Source organism: Microcaecilia unicolor, chromosome 9 (genome assembly GCF_901765095.1).
Source record: "Microcaecilia unicolor chromosome 9, aMicUni1.1, whole genome shotgun sequence".
NCBI classification, from domain to species: domain Eukaryota; kingdom Metazoa; phylum Chordata; class Amphibia; order Gymnophiona; family Siphonopidae; genus Microcaecilia; species Microcaecilia unicolor.
Window position 1 is genome coordinate 208,466,439 of NC_044039.1, and position 15,282 is coordinate 208,481,720.

At 42.1% G+C, this 15,282-nt stretch overlaps 1 protein-coding gene across 1 annotated transcript in view; it reads left to right on the forward strand.

Moving 5' to 3' along the window:
* Nucleotides 1-131: 131 nt before the first annotated feature.
* The window catches only part of RPS6KA5 (ribosomal protein S6 kinase A5), a 183,826-nt gene continuing 168,675 nt past the window's right edge, over nucleotides 132-15,282 (forward strand). The window contains exon 1 of the mRNA XM_030215299.1: nucleotides 132-243. Within this exon, the coding sequence (XP_030071159.1) occupies nucleotides 186-243 (58 nt within the window). The 5' untranslated portion in view covers nucleotides 132-185. The remainder of the gene's footprint in view (nucleotides 244-15,282) is intronic.

Below are 15,282 nucleotides of genomic sequence, written 5' to 3' on the forward strand. Positions count from 1 at the left end.
AATGCTGGGAAGGCGTCATTTTTAGTGCTGTCGTTCTTCGTCACACAACAAAAACAACGAGTACTTGTACTACTACTGAGTATTACTATAGGTGAATGACGGAGGAGAGAAACCGAGTCGTCCTCGTCGGTTGAAAGGGATTTCTTGGCTGAGGGGGGTGGTAGTGGGGGTGGGGACACACAAACATGGAGGGTCCGTCCCGCGAAGGTGACCTGCTCACTGTGAAGCACGAGCTCAAGAACGGTGAGTTCCTGCGCGAGATGTAGTAACGTGAAAGTGCAGCAACGCAGGAAACACTCCCCCCTCTCTTCGTAGGGCTCCGCTATAGCCACAGGCGGGTTTGCAGCTCTAGCTCTGCCCTCCCCTTCATTTATGCAGAGGGGGTTCTTTTTTATTTTTGTTTTTTGCAGTGCTGTTTTAATTGCATGACATGGGGGGCGTCTTGATCACTTCGTTTTTAAATGTTTGTTTTCGTATTGTGCTGCTGGTGTTTGTTAAAATCATCATCAGCTGATAGGCCTGTCAGAGACAGGTCCTGAGTGGTATATTTGCCAATGCACGTATTACCCAACTCCGTGTTCCAGCTAATTCTCCATGTCAGTTATTTATTTATCGTTTTTTTTTTCCAAATTTTACTTCCGAAATGTGTAAAGAGTTTCTCTGAACTGTGGAAAGGCTTCCCCTTGTTTTTAGAATTGTAAGTTGTTATTTTGGTTCTCCAAACCTAGGATCATAATCTAATCTTGAAAGCATTATTTTGACGTCCAGAAGTTAGTTCTGCAATTTTAGTCATATTACTTTTAGTAGCGTTTCAGTGTTTTGCAATATGAGAGGAATGTTTGCAAAAAAAACCAACATTTTATTTGGTGTTAATTTCCCAAACTTTGTTCTTTCTCTATCTTGGTGCTTCCATGGTTAATCACAGGAAGATTTGTTGCCAAGCTGCCTACAAAATTTTACATTCATTAGATAAGTGTTATGGAGAACAAACAGTACCACGCAAATGAGGAAGATTTCATGTTTTAAGTTCCCCATTTGTAGGTTTGTATTCAGAAAGATTTTATGGTACCCATGGGCCTAGGGGTAAGAAGTATGGATGGGAGAGGGAAGGAAGGTAACAGTAAAGGTAAAAATGTCTTGGCCACTGATGGATGAGATGGCCTCTTATTGTTGAAGACTTCAATAATCAAAGGTGTTATTCAAGCTGTTTTCAATAAAGAAACTATAAAAAAAAATTTATGGATAAAGATCTCAAGACCCAAAAACTTGGTTAACAATGTATAAAATGCGCATTCTTTTTTTCTTATGTCATGTAAAAAGATTCATTTTTTTCTTGATATCAAATCATACTGAATGGGGGAAAAAGTTCACATACTTTGATCTTTGGAACTAAAATGCTGTGGGGAGGGGAGATTTCCCATGTTGACTTGCACTATTTAGTGTGTCAAAGTGGTTTGTGAATAACGTGGTAATAATTCTTATGTATAATGGAGGAAAAAGCCTCTGTAACCCCGGTCAAAATTTATAATCTTGTGACACACGGGGTGAATTCTTCTTCGGCAAAAAACCCTCCAAATTTTCTTTTCATTTACAATTTAAATTTTTGAGTCATGTATCTATGTTATGCATCTTCCATTATTGCATTGAAGCATAAGCCTGTAGCACTTAGCTTAGTCGTCCGACGGGGTCCCGTTATGCTGATGTTTGGATGCACGAGGTTGGTCTCCTTGACAAAGCCCATATGACAAAACGGGACCCCGTCGGACGACTAAGCTAAGTGCTACAGGCTTATGCTTCAATGCAATAATGGAAGATGCATAACATAGATACATGACTCAAAAATTTAAATTGTAAATGAAAAGAAAATTTGGAGGGTTTTTTACCGATGAAGAATTCATCCCGTGTGTCACAAGATTATAAATTTTGATCGGGGTTACAGAGGCTTTTTCCTCCATTACACATAAGAATTAATACCACATTATTCACAAACCACTTTGACACATTTAGTAGTATTTCAATATAATATTGTGGTTTAGTCTTCAGTTAAGTGAGAGACTTGCACTATTTGACATTATTTCTCTTAACCACATATATCTGATTTGCCTTCTTTGCAGAGTACTGAGGGGCCCTTTTACTAAGCCATGTAGGCACCTACGCGCGTCCAACATGCATAAATTTGGAGTTACCGCCCGGCTACCACATGGCCCGGGCGGTAATTTCATTTTTTATGCACGCTGGAAAATAATTTTTATTTTCCTGCATGCGGTGGAAACTGGGCACTAATTGTCATTCTACGCGTTTAGACAATTACTTCATGAGACCTTACCACTAAGTCAATGGCTGGTGGTAAGGTCTCAGACCAGTGGCGTAGCTACGTGGGGCCAGGGGGGCCTGGGCCCCCGCAGATTTGGCCCTGGACCCCCTGCCGATGACCCTCTCGACCCCTCCCCCGCTGCCGTTGTCGCCTACCTTTGCTGGCGGGGGACCCCAATCCCCACCAACTGAGGTCCTCTTCTTCCCGCAAAGGCATCGTTCTGTTTTTGGCGGCGGGAGGGGGGTCGAGAGGGTCGGCGGGGGGGTGGGGTGGGGTGTCGGCAATGGCAGGGGGGGGGGCTAAAATGTGCCCCCTCACCTCGGGCTCTGGACCCCCCTCCCGCTAAAGTCTGGCTACGCCCCTGTCTCAGACCCAAAATGGACGCGTGCCAATTTTTATTTTGCCACACGTCCATTTTTGGCAAAAATTTTTAAAAGGCCTTTTTTACAGGCGCACTGAAAACTGAATCTGCTCACGCCCAAAACATGGGTCTTCACTAGCGCAGCCCATTTTTCAGTGCGCTTTAGTAAAAGGACCCCTGAATATATTAGGGTTATAATTTGAGATTAGTAAAAACTCTGTTCAGAGTTGTTACAAAAATGTTGATGCTATACTATCACACTGTCACTAGCCCTTTCTTCGCCTTGTAATAAGCAGCATTGCTTGTTCTGTTTTTCCTTCATCATTCACAGAAATGGTTAAATAATGGTTAGTGGCAGCGAATCACAGTGCGACCTTATAGTTACTGGGCAATGCTGAAAGAGAGTGTTAAAAGAAACTTCCCATCGTTGAGGCGCATTTTTGTTGCACTCGGGTCAACTAATGTTCTGTTTCCATCCTTCAATTTAAACAGTTTTATTGATGACGAGGCCAACAATAGGAGTATACAAAGAATCCAATCGCAAAACATGCATAAAGAAAAAGAGAGAGTATTTTACAAACCGTCATCACACTTTTTTACAATTTTATCCCCCCTTCCCACCCACTATTCCAGGTTCAAGCATCTATTAAATCTATTAGTGATGACAACCTGAGCGGCCTCAGTTTTCCCTGATTTGTTGTTTGTCATCTTATGTATCATTCCAGATGCAGAAATTGGTTATTATATTTCACTTTGAAACTGTAGAGAGCAGGTTTTAGGCCTGCAGGACACAGAGCTCCAAACTCATGCTGCCATCTCCTGTTGTGTCAGGCTTTGCCCTCCTATTTGACCAGTTCTTATGTACCGGTTGATTTATTATCTTTGGGATTTTATGCTCTGTCCATCCTTCAATTTAAAACTCATAATTTTTTTGTTGTTGTTACATTTGTACTCTGTGCTTTCCCACTCATGGCAGGCTCAGTGCGGCTTTACATGGGGCAATGGAGGGTTAAGTGACTTGCCCAGAGTCACAAGGAGCTGCCTGCGCCTGAAGTGGGAATCGAACTCAGTTCCCCAGGACCAAAGTCCACCACCCTAACCACTAGGCCACTCCTCCACTGTTGCTACTATTTGAGATTCTACATGGAATGTTGCTATTCCACTAGCAACATTCCATGTAGAAGTTGGCCCTTGCAGATCACCAATGTGGCCGCGCAGAGACTCGCAGAGACAGAAGCCTGCGCAGCCTTCTACATGGAATGTTGCTAGTGTTCCATGTAGAATCTCCAATAGTAGCAACATTCCATGTAGAATCTCCAATAGTATCTATTTTATTTTTGTTACATTTGTACCCTGCGCTTTCCCACTCATGGCAGGCTCAATGCTGCTTACATGGGGCAATGGAGGGTTAAGTGACTTGCCCAGAGTCACAAGGAGCTGCCTGTGCCTGAAGGGGGAATCGAACTCAGTTCCCCAGGACCAAAGTCCACCACCCTAACCACTAGGCCACTCCTCCACAACATAATTGTTGTGTGTTTTGCTTTTCAGAGTCAAAACGTTTTGGACTGGATTACTAATGTGCATTATTATGTTAGCATGCATTAGTTGTAAATAGGTCCTATTCCGTAAAATGAGTCTTGTGGTAAATAATGTGAGTTAATGTCCATTGGTGAATGTGGTAGTGCTAGCCCTTCATGTTTTCTGAGACTTCGAAAGAGGTTTTTGTTTCCTTGATGCCTATCTCATTTTGGCATAAGATAGTCTTCTTAATGTAACTTTTTTTTCTATAAGATTTTACAGACAGATCTGGCACAATTATGTGAAAGCCAATACACTGGAGCACCACAATTTTATTCGACCCATAGACATATAAAAGTGATGTCAAAAGATGATAAAAATGGTAGGAAAAACAGATTTCAGAATTTCTGCAGCTTAGATTTAACTGGTATACTTATTTTTCTCTTTAAAAAAAAACTTCCAGTGCACCAACTAAAATGTAACACTAGCAACATTTCACACTTTTTAACTTTGATTTAACTTTTAAAATGTCTTCAGAATCTGAATCCAACGAAGGCCCAAGTTTTGTAAATAGGCTGCTTCTGTGTTTTGTTTTGTTTTTTTTTAATTCTAAAATGTTTTTACTCATCAGTAATATATAGCCAAAATTTCTTTTCTGTATGGACATAATTATGTTTCCTTAACACTTAAAGAAAATTAGGTTGTACCTGCTAATTTTCTTTTAGTCCCAACAGATCAGGATAGAACTCTGCCATAAGAGGCACTGACTGTGCAGGTGTTCCAATTTAGTATTTCAATAACAAAGCAGTAGGAAATAAAGGCATTACATCTCTCTCCTTTGTCTTTTACAAAATGAGAAACTGCTAAACACTCCAAACATGGTGAAACTTTTGCAAAAGTAGTCTTCGTATCTGAACTGAAGTCTTGAAAACTATATTGCAAGAAAACGGAGAGAATGGGAGGGTTTCTGATCTGCTGGTGAGAACAAAGAAGGAAAAATTATATTACCTGCCAGTGGAGAAGTAGCCTAGTGGTTAGTGCAGTGGACTTTGATCCTGGGGAACTGAGTTCGATTCCCACTGCAGCTCCTTGTGACTCTGGGCAAGTCACTTAACCCTCCATTGCCCCTGGTACAAAATAAGTACCTGAATATATGTAAACCGATTTGAATGTAGTTGCAAAAACCTCAGAAAGGCAGTATATCAAGTCCCATTTCCCTTAATCCCAACAGAGAAGTTCAGGAGTTGCGGGATGTAGTAAAATAGTGAAAGACCAACCAAGTTTTGTGTTTGTTTTCACTTACGTGCTGAAACTGGCCTAAAATCCTTTGTCTGCCTGGTTTTGGTCAAAAGGCTACGACCACGGTTTTGGCCAAAACTGACCATATGTTTTCGATGGAAGCTAAAAATTTGTGCTTTGTCCTATTTTTGTCTCTCTCCCCCTAGTTGCCGTTCCTGCCTGCGCACCTGTAGGTGCCCCCTCGGGCTTATCTTATCTCTGGCAGTCGAGGGGTGTAGTCCAAAAAATGTGGAAAATGAAACACTCCCACAGAAACCAAGACAAGCAAAAGAAGGGATGGGAATGGCCAATTCGATAGTCCAGAGTAAAAGCACAAGTCCTTTATTGGCGTATACAAAAGTTCTTGCTTGAAAACAACACATAAATAGGGTACAACAAGCATGGCTTGAAGATAGACTCAGCACAGTCCGTGTTTCGGCCTATGCCTGCATCAGTAGTCCTGTTCCACAAAAAGAAGAAAACGCACTGCAAAAATCACAAGCACTCTATAAGACAGCTCCAGAATCCTTTGACACATATACAGTGGGGGAAATAAGTATTTGATCCCTTGCTGATTTTGTAAGTTTGCCCACTGACAAAGACATGAGCAGCCCATAATTGAAGGGTAGGTTATTGGTAACAGTGAGAGATAGCACATCACAAATTAAATCCGGAAAATCACATTGTGGAAAGTATATGAATTTATTTGCATTCTGCAGAGGGAAATAAGTATTTAATCCCTCTGGCAAACAAGACCTAATACTTGGTGGCAAAACCCTTGTTGGCAAGCACAGCGGTCAGACGTCTTCTGTAGTTGATGATGAGGTTTGCACACATGTCAGGAGGAATTTTGGTCCACTCCTCTTTGCAGATCATCTCTAAATCATTAAGAGTTCTGGGCTGTCGCTTGGCAACTCGCATCTTCAGCTCCCTCCATAAGTTTTCAATGGGATTAAGGTCTGGTGACTGGCTAGGCCACTCCATGACCCTAATGTGCTTCTTCCTGAGCCACTCCTTTGTTGCCTTGGCTGTATGTTTTGGGTCATTGTCGTGCTGGAAGACCCAGCCACGACCCATTTTTAAGGCCCTGGCGGAGGGAAGGAGGTTGTCACTCAGAATTGTACGGTACATGGCCCCATCCATTCTCCCATTGATGCGGTGAAGTAGTCCTGTGCCCTTAGCAGAGAAACACCCCCAAAACATAACATTTCCACCTCCATGCTGACAGTGGGGACGGTGTTCTTTGGGTCATAGGCAGCATTTCTCTTCCTCCAAACACGGCGAGTTGAGTTCATGCCAAAGAGCTCAATTTTTGTCTCATCTGACCACAGCACCTTCTCCCAATCACTCTCGGCATCATCCAGGTGTTCACTGGCAAACTTCAGACGGGCCGTCACATGTGCCTTCCGGAGCAGGGGGACCTTGCGGGCACTGCAGGATTGCAATCCGTTATGTCGTAATGTGTTACCAATGGTTTTCGTGGTGACAGTGGTCCCAGCTGCCTTGAGATCATTGACAAGTTCCCCCCTTGTAGTTGTAGGCTGATTTCTAACCTTCCTCATGATCAAGGATACCCCACGAGGTGAGATTTTGCGTGGAGCCCCAGATCTTTGTCGATTGACAGTCATTTTGTACTTCTTCCATTTTCTTACTATGGCACCAACAGTTGTCTCCTTCTCGCCCAGCGTCTTACTGATGGTTTTGTAGCCCATTCCAGCCTTGTGCAGGTGTATGATCTTGTCCCTGACATCCTTAGACAGCTCCTTGCTCTTGGCCATTTTGTAGAGGTTAGAGTCTGACTGATTCACTGAGTCTGTGGACAGGTGTCTTTCATACAGGTGACCATTGCCGACAGCTGTCTGTCATGCAGGTAACGAGTTGATTTGGAGCATCTACCTGGTCTGTAGGGGCCAGATCTCTTACTGGTTGGTGGGGGATCAAATACTTATTTCCCTCTGCAGAATGCAAATAAATTCATATACTTTCCACAATGTGATTTTCCGGATTTAATTTGTGATGTGCTATCTCTCACTGTTACCAATAACCTACCCTTCAATTATGGGCTGCTCATGTCTTTGTCAGTGGGCAAACTTACAAAATCAGCAAGGGATCAAATACTTATTTCCCCCACTGTATTCAAATAGTCAAATATGTGGCTTTAGCAAGCACTTTTGTATATGCCAGTAAAGGACTTGTGCTTTTACTCTGGACTATTATATTGGTCATTCCCACCCCTTCTTGTGGTAGCCTTGGGGTGTAGAATTTTTTTTTTTTAATAGCTGTATTCTTGTATTAATACTAATTGTCTTGTAATTCTTCTTAATTTGTTATGTAAGCCACATTGAACCTGAGCTTTCTTGGGAAAATGTGGGATACAAGTGTTATAATAATAATAGGGTAGTAATAATCCCCAGTCGTTCCTGCCCATCCTGGCTCTGCTGTCAAAATGGCTGCCATGACCTTTAGTGGCAATCTCACAAGACTGCCACAAGAGGTTACAGCACCTATTTTGAGAAAAAAAGCTGACACGGGCAACAATGGGGATCAGTCCTGCCCTGACTACTTCACTAGACCGTGAGGGATTGTAAGGTAATCTGGGGGGGAGGGGTAAGCTACTCTTTTTGCATTTTATTTTCTGTAATACGATTGCAAGTAATGCGGTTATGATCTTATAACGGTAACGGAATTCAAACATGCGTGGGATAAGCATAAAGGAATCCTGTGCCGAAGGAATGGATCCTCAGGAGCTTAGTCAAGACCGGGAGGCGGGGCTGGTGGTTGGGAGGCGGGGATAGGGCTGGGCAGACTTATACGGTCTGTGCCAGAGCCGGTGGTGGGAAGCGGGACTGGTGGTTGGGAGGCGGGGATAGTGCTGGACAGACTTGTACGGTCTGTGCCAGAGCCGGGGTTGGGAGGCAGGGCTGGGGAGGTGAGGATAGTGCTGGGCAGACTTACACGGTCTGTGCCTGTGCCAGAGCCGGTGGTTGGGAGGTGGGGCTGGTGGTTGGGAGGCGGGGGTAGTGCTGGGCAGACTTATATGGTCTGTGCCCTGAAGAGCATAGGTACAAATCAAAGTAGGGTATACACAAAAAGCAGCAAATATGAGTTATCTTGTTGGGCAGGTCTTTTTCTGCCGTCATCTACTATGTTACTATATAGTAATTTATATGGTAAATAGTGCTCCAAATAAATGCTTTTGATATAGAAGTTTAGCAGGAATTTGAGGGGTCCTTTTACTAAGGTGTGCTGAAAAATGGCCTGTGCTGCACGCAGGTCCATTGCCCGGTTAGCGTCACGTCATAGAAAATAAAAAATATTTTCTGACTTTCATAAAAAATGGAATTGCCATCCAGGGCTCGCAGTAGCCAGGTAGTTCCAAATTGACAGCGCCTAAGCGCCTTAGTTAAAGGGCCCCTAAGTCTCTAAAGTTGGGACATACACTCCTTAGGAATTAGTCTCTTTGTGGAGATAACAACTTCAGCTGTCACTACAAATATGGGTCAGAGTCAGCCTTTGGAGAAGCACTGTCGCTTTTAGTTTGTTTTCATTAGCTGAGGTCCGTGTGTGTGGAGACTATTTTGCTTGGAGGTAAAATGTGGTCTTTCATTGTTTAAATGACTCCCTGCTGTAAACTGCGCTGGAGAAGCCTCTATCTCATGCTGCTCTTTGCTTGAGATGTCCATGGAAGGTGAACATTGTAGTCTGGATGGACAGGTGAATCAAGAGAGCATACTGAAGCGGTCTCATGTGAGCTGTCACCCAAAGAATCGCTTCTAAGGTTTGTGCGATGGACCCAGCACCTGCTTGTAGTCCCACGCTCAAGGGTTCAGGAGGTAGAAGAGGCAAAGTATCTGAGGCTGAAGTTTGAGACTTCCCGCGTAGAGGAAATTACACTTTTTTTCCAGTTTTGTTGTCAAACCAGACTTCTAGCTATTCGAGAGATTGAGAGGGTGTTAACTGACTCTTGACAAGGTTGACTACAAACCCAAGCAGTGAAGGCTACTCTGAAGGTATGGTCCATACTTTCTGTAGAGAGGAGACTCTGATTAACCAGTCATCCAGATAAAGATGTACTTTGATTCCCTGTTGCTGAAGAAAGGCTGCCACCACTACCATGGCTTTTGAAAAGGTCCTGGGGAGTGTTGAGATACCAAAGGGCATTGCCTAAAATTGATAATGAGCACCCAGGATTGCAAAATGCAAGAAGTGCTGATGAGGAGGCCAAATTGGAATGTGAAAGTAAGCCTTGAGGTCTAGAGAAGTGAGATATTCCCTTGATTGAACTGACATGATAGAGTGAATTGTTTCTATTTGGAAATGAGTCACCTTCAGTGCTTGGTTCATCTGTTTGAGTTCCAGGTTTGGCCTGAAGGTGCCCTCCTTTTTGTGCACTACAGAGTAGATGGAATACCTTCCTAGACTCGTTTCTGACTTGGGAACTTGGCAAACTCCTAAGTTTAGAATTGGACAAAAAACAAAGGGTAGGGTTAAAAGACCATTTGTTTCAATGGAGGAGGGTGAATAGCGGAGTGCTGCAGGGATCTGTTCTGGGACCGGTGCTATTTAACATATTTATAACTGATCTGAAAATGGTAACGAGTGATTATATTTGCAGATAACACAAAACTATTCAAAGCTGTTTAAACACATGTGGACTGTGAAAAATTGCAGGAAACCTTTGGAAATTGGAAGACTGGGCATCCAAATGACAGATGAATTTTAATGTGGACAAATGCAAAGTGATGTACGTTGGGAAGAATAATCCAAATCAGTTACCTGATGCTAGGGTCCACCTTGGGAGTCAGCACTCAAGAAAAAGATCTAGCTGTCATTGTAGATGGTACACTGAAATCTTTCAAGTGTGCGGAGGCAGCCAAAAAAGCAAACGGGATGCTAGGAATTATTAGGAAAGAGACGGTAAATAAATAAGACCAAGAATACTATAATGTCTCTGCATTGCTCTATGGTGTGACCTCACCTTGAGTATTGTGTTCAGTTCTGGTTGCCGTATCTCAAAAAAAGGTATAGTGGAATTAGAAAAGGTTCAAAGAAGAATGGCCAAAATGATAAAGGGGAAGGAACTCCTCCCATATGAGGAAAGGCTAAAGAGGTTGGGGCTCTTCAGCTTGGAAAAGAGATGGCTGAGGAGGGATATGATCAAGGTCTACAAAATCCTGAGTGGTGTAGAATGGGTAAAAGAGATTGATTTTACTCTTTCAAAAAGTACAAAGACTAGGGGACACTCAATAAAGTTACATGAAAATACTTTTGAAACAATTAGGAGGAAATATTTTTTCACTCAATGAATAGTTAAAGCTCTTGAACTTGTTTGCCAGAGGATATGGTAACAGTGGTTAGCATATCGGGGGGGGGGGGGGGTGGAATTTGGCGCCATTCTGTGAGATGCCAACTAGTTGCGTTACATGAATAAGTTATCTGGTAAGTCTTCATTTCAGTAATAAAAACAAAGGCAGGAAGAAACCTCTACTTCAGGAAGATCAAGCAAGGAGAAGTAGAGGCTGATCAAAAAGATGAATCCAATGCTGGAGATATTGTGAAGAAATGCTTTATTGTTGCTGATACAGGGGGACACGATACAGTCCGTGTTTCGGAGCCACAAAATGCTTACATCAGGGGTCATACAATGGTTCCTCTGAAAACACTTTATATTCTAAACAGTCAGGAGATACCAACTCAAGAGACTGTGGTGCAACCAAACTGGCCAAAAGGCATGCTCAAATCAACAAACACTGACAGCCCATTCCTTTTGGCCAGTTTGGTTGCGCCTCAGTCCCTTGAGTTGGTATCTCCTGACTGTTTTGAATATAAAGTGTTTTCTGAGGAACCATTGTATGACCCCTGATGTAGGCATTTTGTGGTGCCGAAACACGGATCGTGTTGGGTCCCCCTGTATCAGCAACAATAAAGCATTTCTTCACAATATCTCCAGCGTTGGATTCGTCTTTTTGGTCAGCCGCTACTTCTCCTTGCTAAGACTGCATTTCAGTTCATTCCTTGCTATTGGCATCAGGACAGAGCTAATAGGTACATGCACGTAAAATATTAATACTAATATTTATTTGGATTTTGCTCACACCTTTTCGATAGTAGCTCAAGGTGATTTACATTCAGATACACTGGGTAATAAAAACTATTTGGGTAACAGCAATGCAGGAAAAGGGTTATTATTGTTTCAATGCGCAGTGACATTTCGGCACCCAAGGAGAATCTGTTATTATTATTTTATTTTCATAAAACAAAGTCTTCTTTTCCCTGAGAAGATAGAAAGTATCTTTTTGGGTAGTAATTATGGGTTCTTAAAATTCGTTTGATAAAATATAAGCTATCCATTTAAAGAGCTATTGCCTCCCATTTTAATGGCCCAATTGGTTTTTATATAATCCCTAAGATTTTTAATTGCTTGGGTTTTAACGTCCTGGTTTAAATTTATATAAGTTGTGGTGAGTTTAGTCAGTAAGGATCAATTTTTGACATTATTTTTCCACTTTGGGGTGTTTGCACACACAGAATGTTTTCCACATTCTCTTCATGCTTAATCATGATTGTATTAGAGGCATATTTCTGATGCACTGCTATGCTTAAATTGTCCTATTTTCTGTTCACTCGTATTATTCTGTACACGCATATCTCAATATTATTGGCAATATATGTAATTTCTAGTTTCTGTGATTTTGAATTTCATGTTTGTCTCACTGATTGTTTTATTGTTAATTGATATAGGCAACTGTCTTTAAACAATGTATGTTTTGTGATCATAATTTGCTGACATATATATGTATTATTTTGAGTAGACCCTTGACGCAGGCATTTGACGCCAAAACATGGCCTGCGTCAGATCAGTAAACGATTGTTACTTATCCGAAACTTGATGGCCCTTGGTGCTGTTTGAATGCTTTTGATCATTGCAATCTGTTATGTATTACCTATCATGTTCAATATTAATGTAGTTTATTGGACATGTTATGCTAAGAACCATACCTGTGCATGGAGACACTTGCTGTATATCTAGGAACTGTTATCCTGATTGGCTGTGCTAAGATCTGCAGCTATATACAGCCTGCACCTACGTGCAATATACATTCTGTGCTGTGTGTTTGGCACTATATCCAGCATCATCTGCTTCATGGCTTTAGCGCTTTCCACAGCTGCGACACAAATTATGCTAACAAAGTGACTTTTCATCCATGAAACTACAAGTCATCGGTCCTGCAAAGAGGAAAAGACATTCCACTACTATGGACATTCACTCTGCATTTCATGCTATATTATAGCATTTATGAAAGTTATTTTTAATTTACATTTCTATTATTGCGGTTACATTTATTATGCTGTATTATGTCATCATACGTCTATGCATTCAATGTGTTTGCATTACTGTTTTATTATGATTACTGTTTTTGTATTTAGTACTAGTATATGATGAACTCATTTTGACATCTGTTAGCATATGTCTGTATTGTTCATTCATTGCTGTGTTGCATCTGTGTAAGTACTGTTGTGTCAGTGGATACAAACACACATATACACAGATATGCAATGAACTTACACCCATGGAGCCTTCATCTTAAAAAAAGGGGGAATTGTAGGGGTAAAAGCTCCTGTGTGCTTTGAAAATAAGCCTCTATATCTCTTTCATTTATGCCCAGGCTGGGCTGACTAGAGGGTCTTGTCAAGGCTCACAATTTCAGAGCCATGGCTGTATCGGTAGCCCACTTGAGATCCGCTTCTATTGAGATTTGCACAGCGGGAATGTGGTCTTCTGTTCACACATTCATATCTCATTACTGCCTTGAGCAGCATACTCAAAACAACCAGTTGGTCAGACAATCCTGCAGCAAATTTCTTGGAATCTAGAATCCTATTCCACCCTTCTAAGCCCATTTTCATTGTTCCAGGCTGCACCTTCACAACAGGCCTGCTTATTTTGTTAATATTATTGGTTCAGTATTGGTTCAGCCCATTGCAAGCCCCTATTGCCTGTTGTTGGTTTTTGGTGAGCCTCGTAGCTAGGGTGTCCCACTTATGAAAAACTGAAACCTGCTTGTACTTGGAGAAAGCAGAGTTACTCACCTGTAGTAGGTGTTTTCGAGGACAGCAGGGCTAGTATTCTCACATACCCTCCCACCTTCTCTAGGAATTGTATTCCTTATGCTTTTTATCAGACTGAGGGTCCAGCATGACATGGGCTGACGGAAAGACACTTGCATAGTTGGGGCCTACCAAAGGCTTCTTAAAGATGCGGGAATCCTGGGTAAGGTCTGTACTGGGCTTCATCGGGGGATGTCACCTACATGTGAGAATACTAGTCCTGTTCTCCTGGGATAACACTGCTACATGTGAGTACTTTACTTTCTTGCTATACTCCGCTTTGGGTGAATTTTTTCAAAAAGAGGGTATACAGATCTTAATAAATAAATAATACACCAGGGTAAGATTGTCAGATATCCTGGCCTAAAATCTTTCTCCTGGAACTGGGGTAACTTGGCAGCTCTCTAGATCTAATCATTAAGCCACACCATTTGAAGCATGTGCTTCCCCTGTTCCTATACGCACAATCTGTTACTGCTGTATTCCCAGAGCCAAGCTTTGTACTTCTGGAGAGGTGGAATATGAGAGAGAAGACATAAGTGAAGATATCAAGGGGACTTAGAAAAGAAGTAAATTGGGAGGCCCATGGTAGGGGGGCGCACAAATATGATTGCCTAGGGCCCAATGTAGTGTTAATCCGGCCCTGCTCACCTGGAATTTCTGTGCTACAGCGCTTACCTGCTGGACTAAAACACTTTCTTGCACATCAAGCATGTGGAGATGGTTAGCCACTTGCAATTGAAATTTGAAAAAGAAGAATCAAATTTCCTAAAATCTCATAAGGCAGGTGAACATAGGAGCCAACTTTTCAAAATGGGCACACATTACCTTATCTGTAAAAGGAAAACAAAGTATGACAGGGTCATGGGCACAACAGGTCAAGCATATTTAGATGTAGAGCACAGCAGGTAGTGCACACTGATGGCTAAAAGCAAAGCTAGTGAAGCACTGAATGTCCCACCAGTCTCTCTTCCTCCCCAACCTCACCAATTTACTCCACGTTTCTTCTCCCTCCCACTCGCTGCCTATCCATACCATAGTCGTATCTCTTCCAGTCCAGCCTGTCCATACCACCCACATTCAGGCAGGATGATGGTTTTATTTTTGTGAAAAAGGGACATAATGTTCTTTCTATTTCTCTTTCAGTTTGAGATTTCACCATAGGTTCCCTCCATTACAAAACTTTTTCAGATCATGGCATTACATACTACAAAAACTCCCTCTGCTCTTCTTTGTCCCTTCAGTAAAACAGCTTGTCTATCCTGATGACCATAGGGCTGGATGAGAATGGTAACATACCAGCTATTCCCCACCCCTGACGCACAGAAATCATTACTTTTGTGTTTGATATTCTCTTTCTCTGCTTATTCATCATCGTTTCTTATGCTTCCTCTTATGCCATCATGTTTTTTGTACTTTATAAATTCTTTTCCAGTCTGTTCATTTTGTTAATTTCTCTTTACTCCATGTGTTTGACTCTCCATAGTCTGTCTCTCTACCTTCTCTCATCTCGCTTCATTTTAGTGTCGCCCCCGCATGCCACTTTTCACCCTTGTCACCTTCATTTCTCTTCTCTCCATCATGACCTCTCTTACCTCTCACCTTTTCGCCTCTTTCCCAATCCCCAAAAAATGCACTCCAAACTCTTTCCTTTGCCTCTTTTCTTTGCATCTTGTGTCCCCCTCTGCCTTTTCTTTTTTTC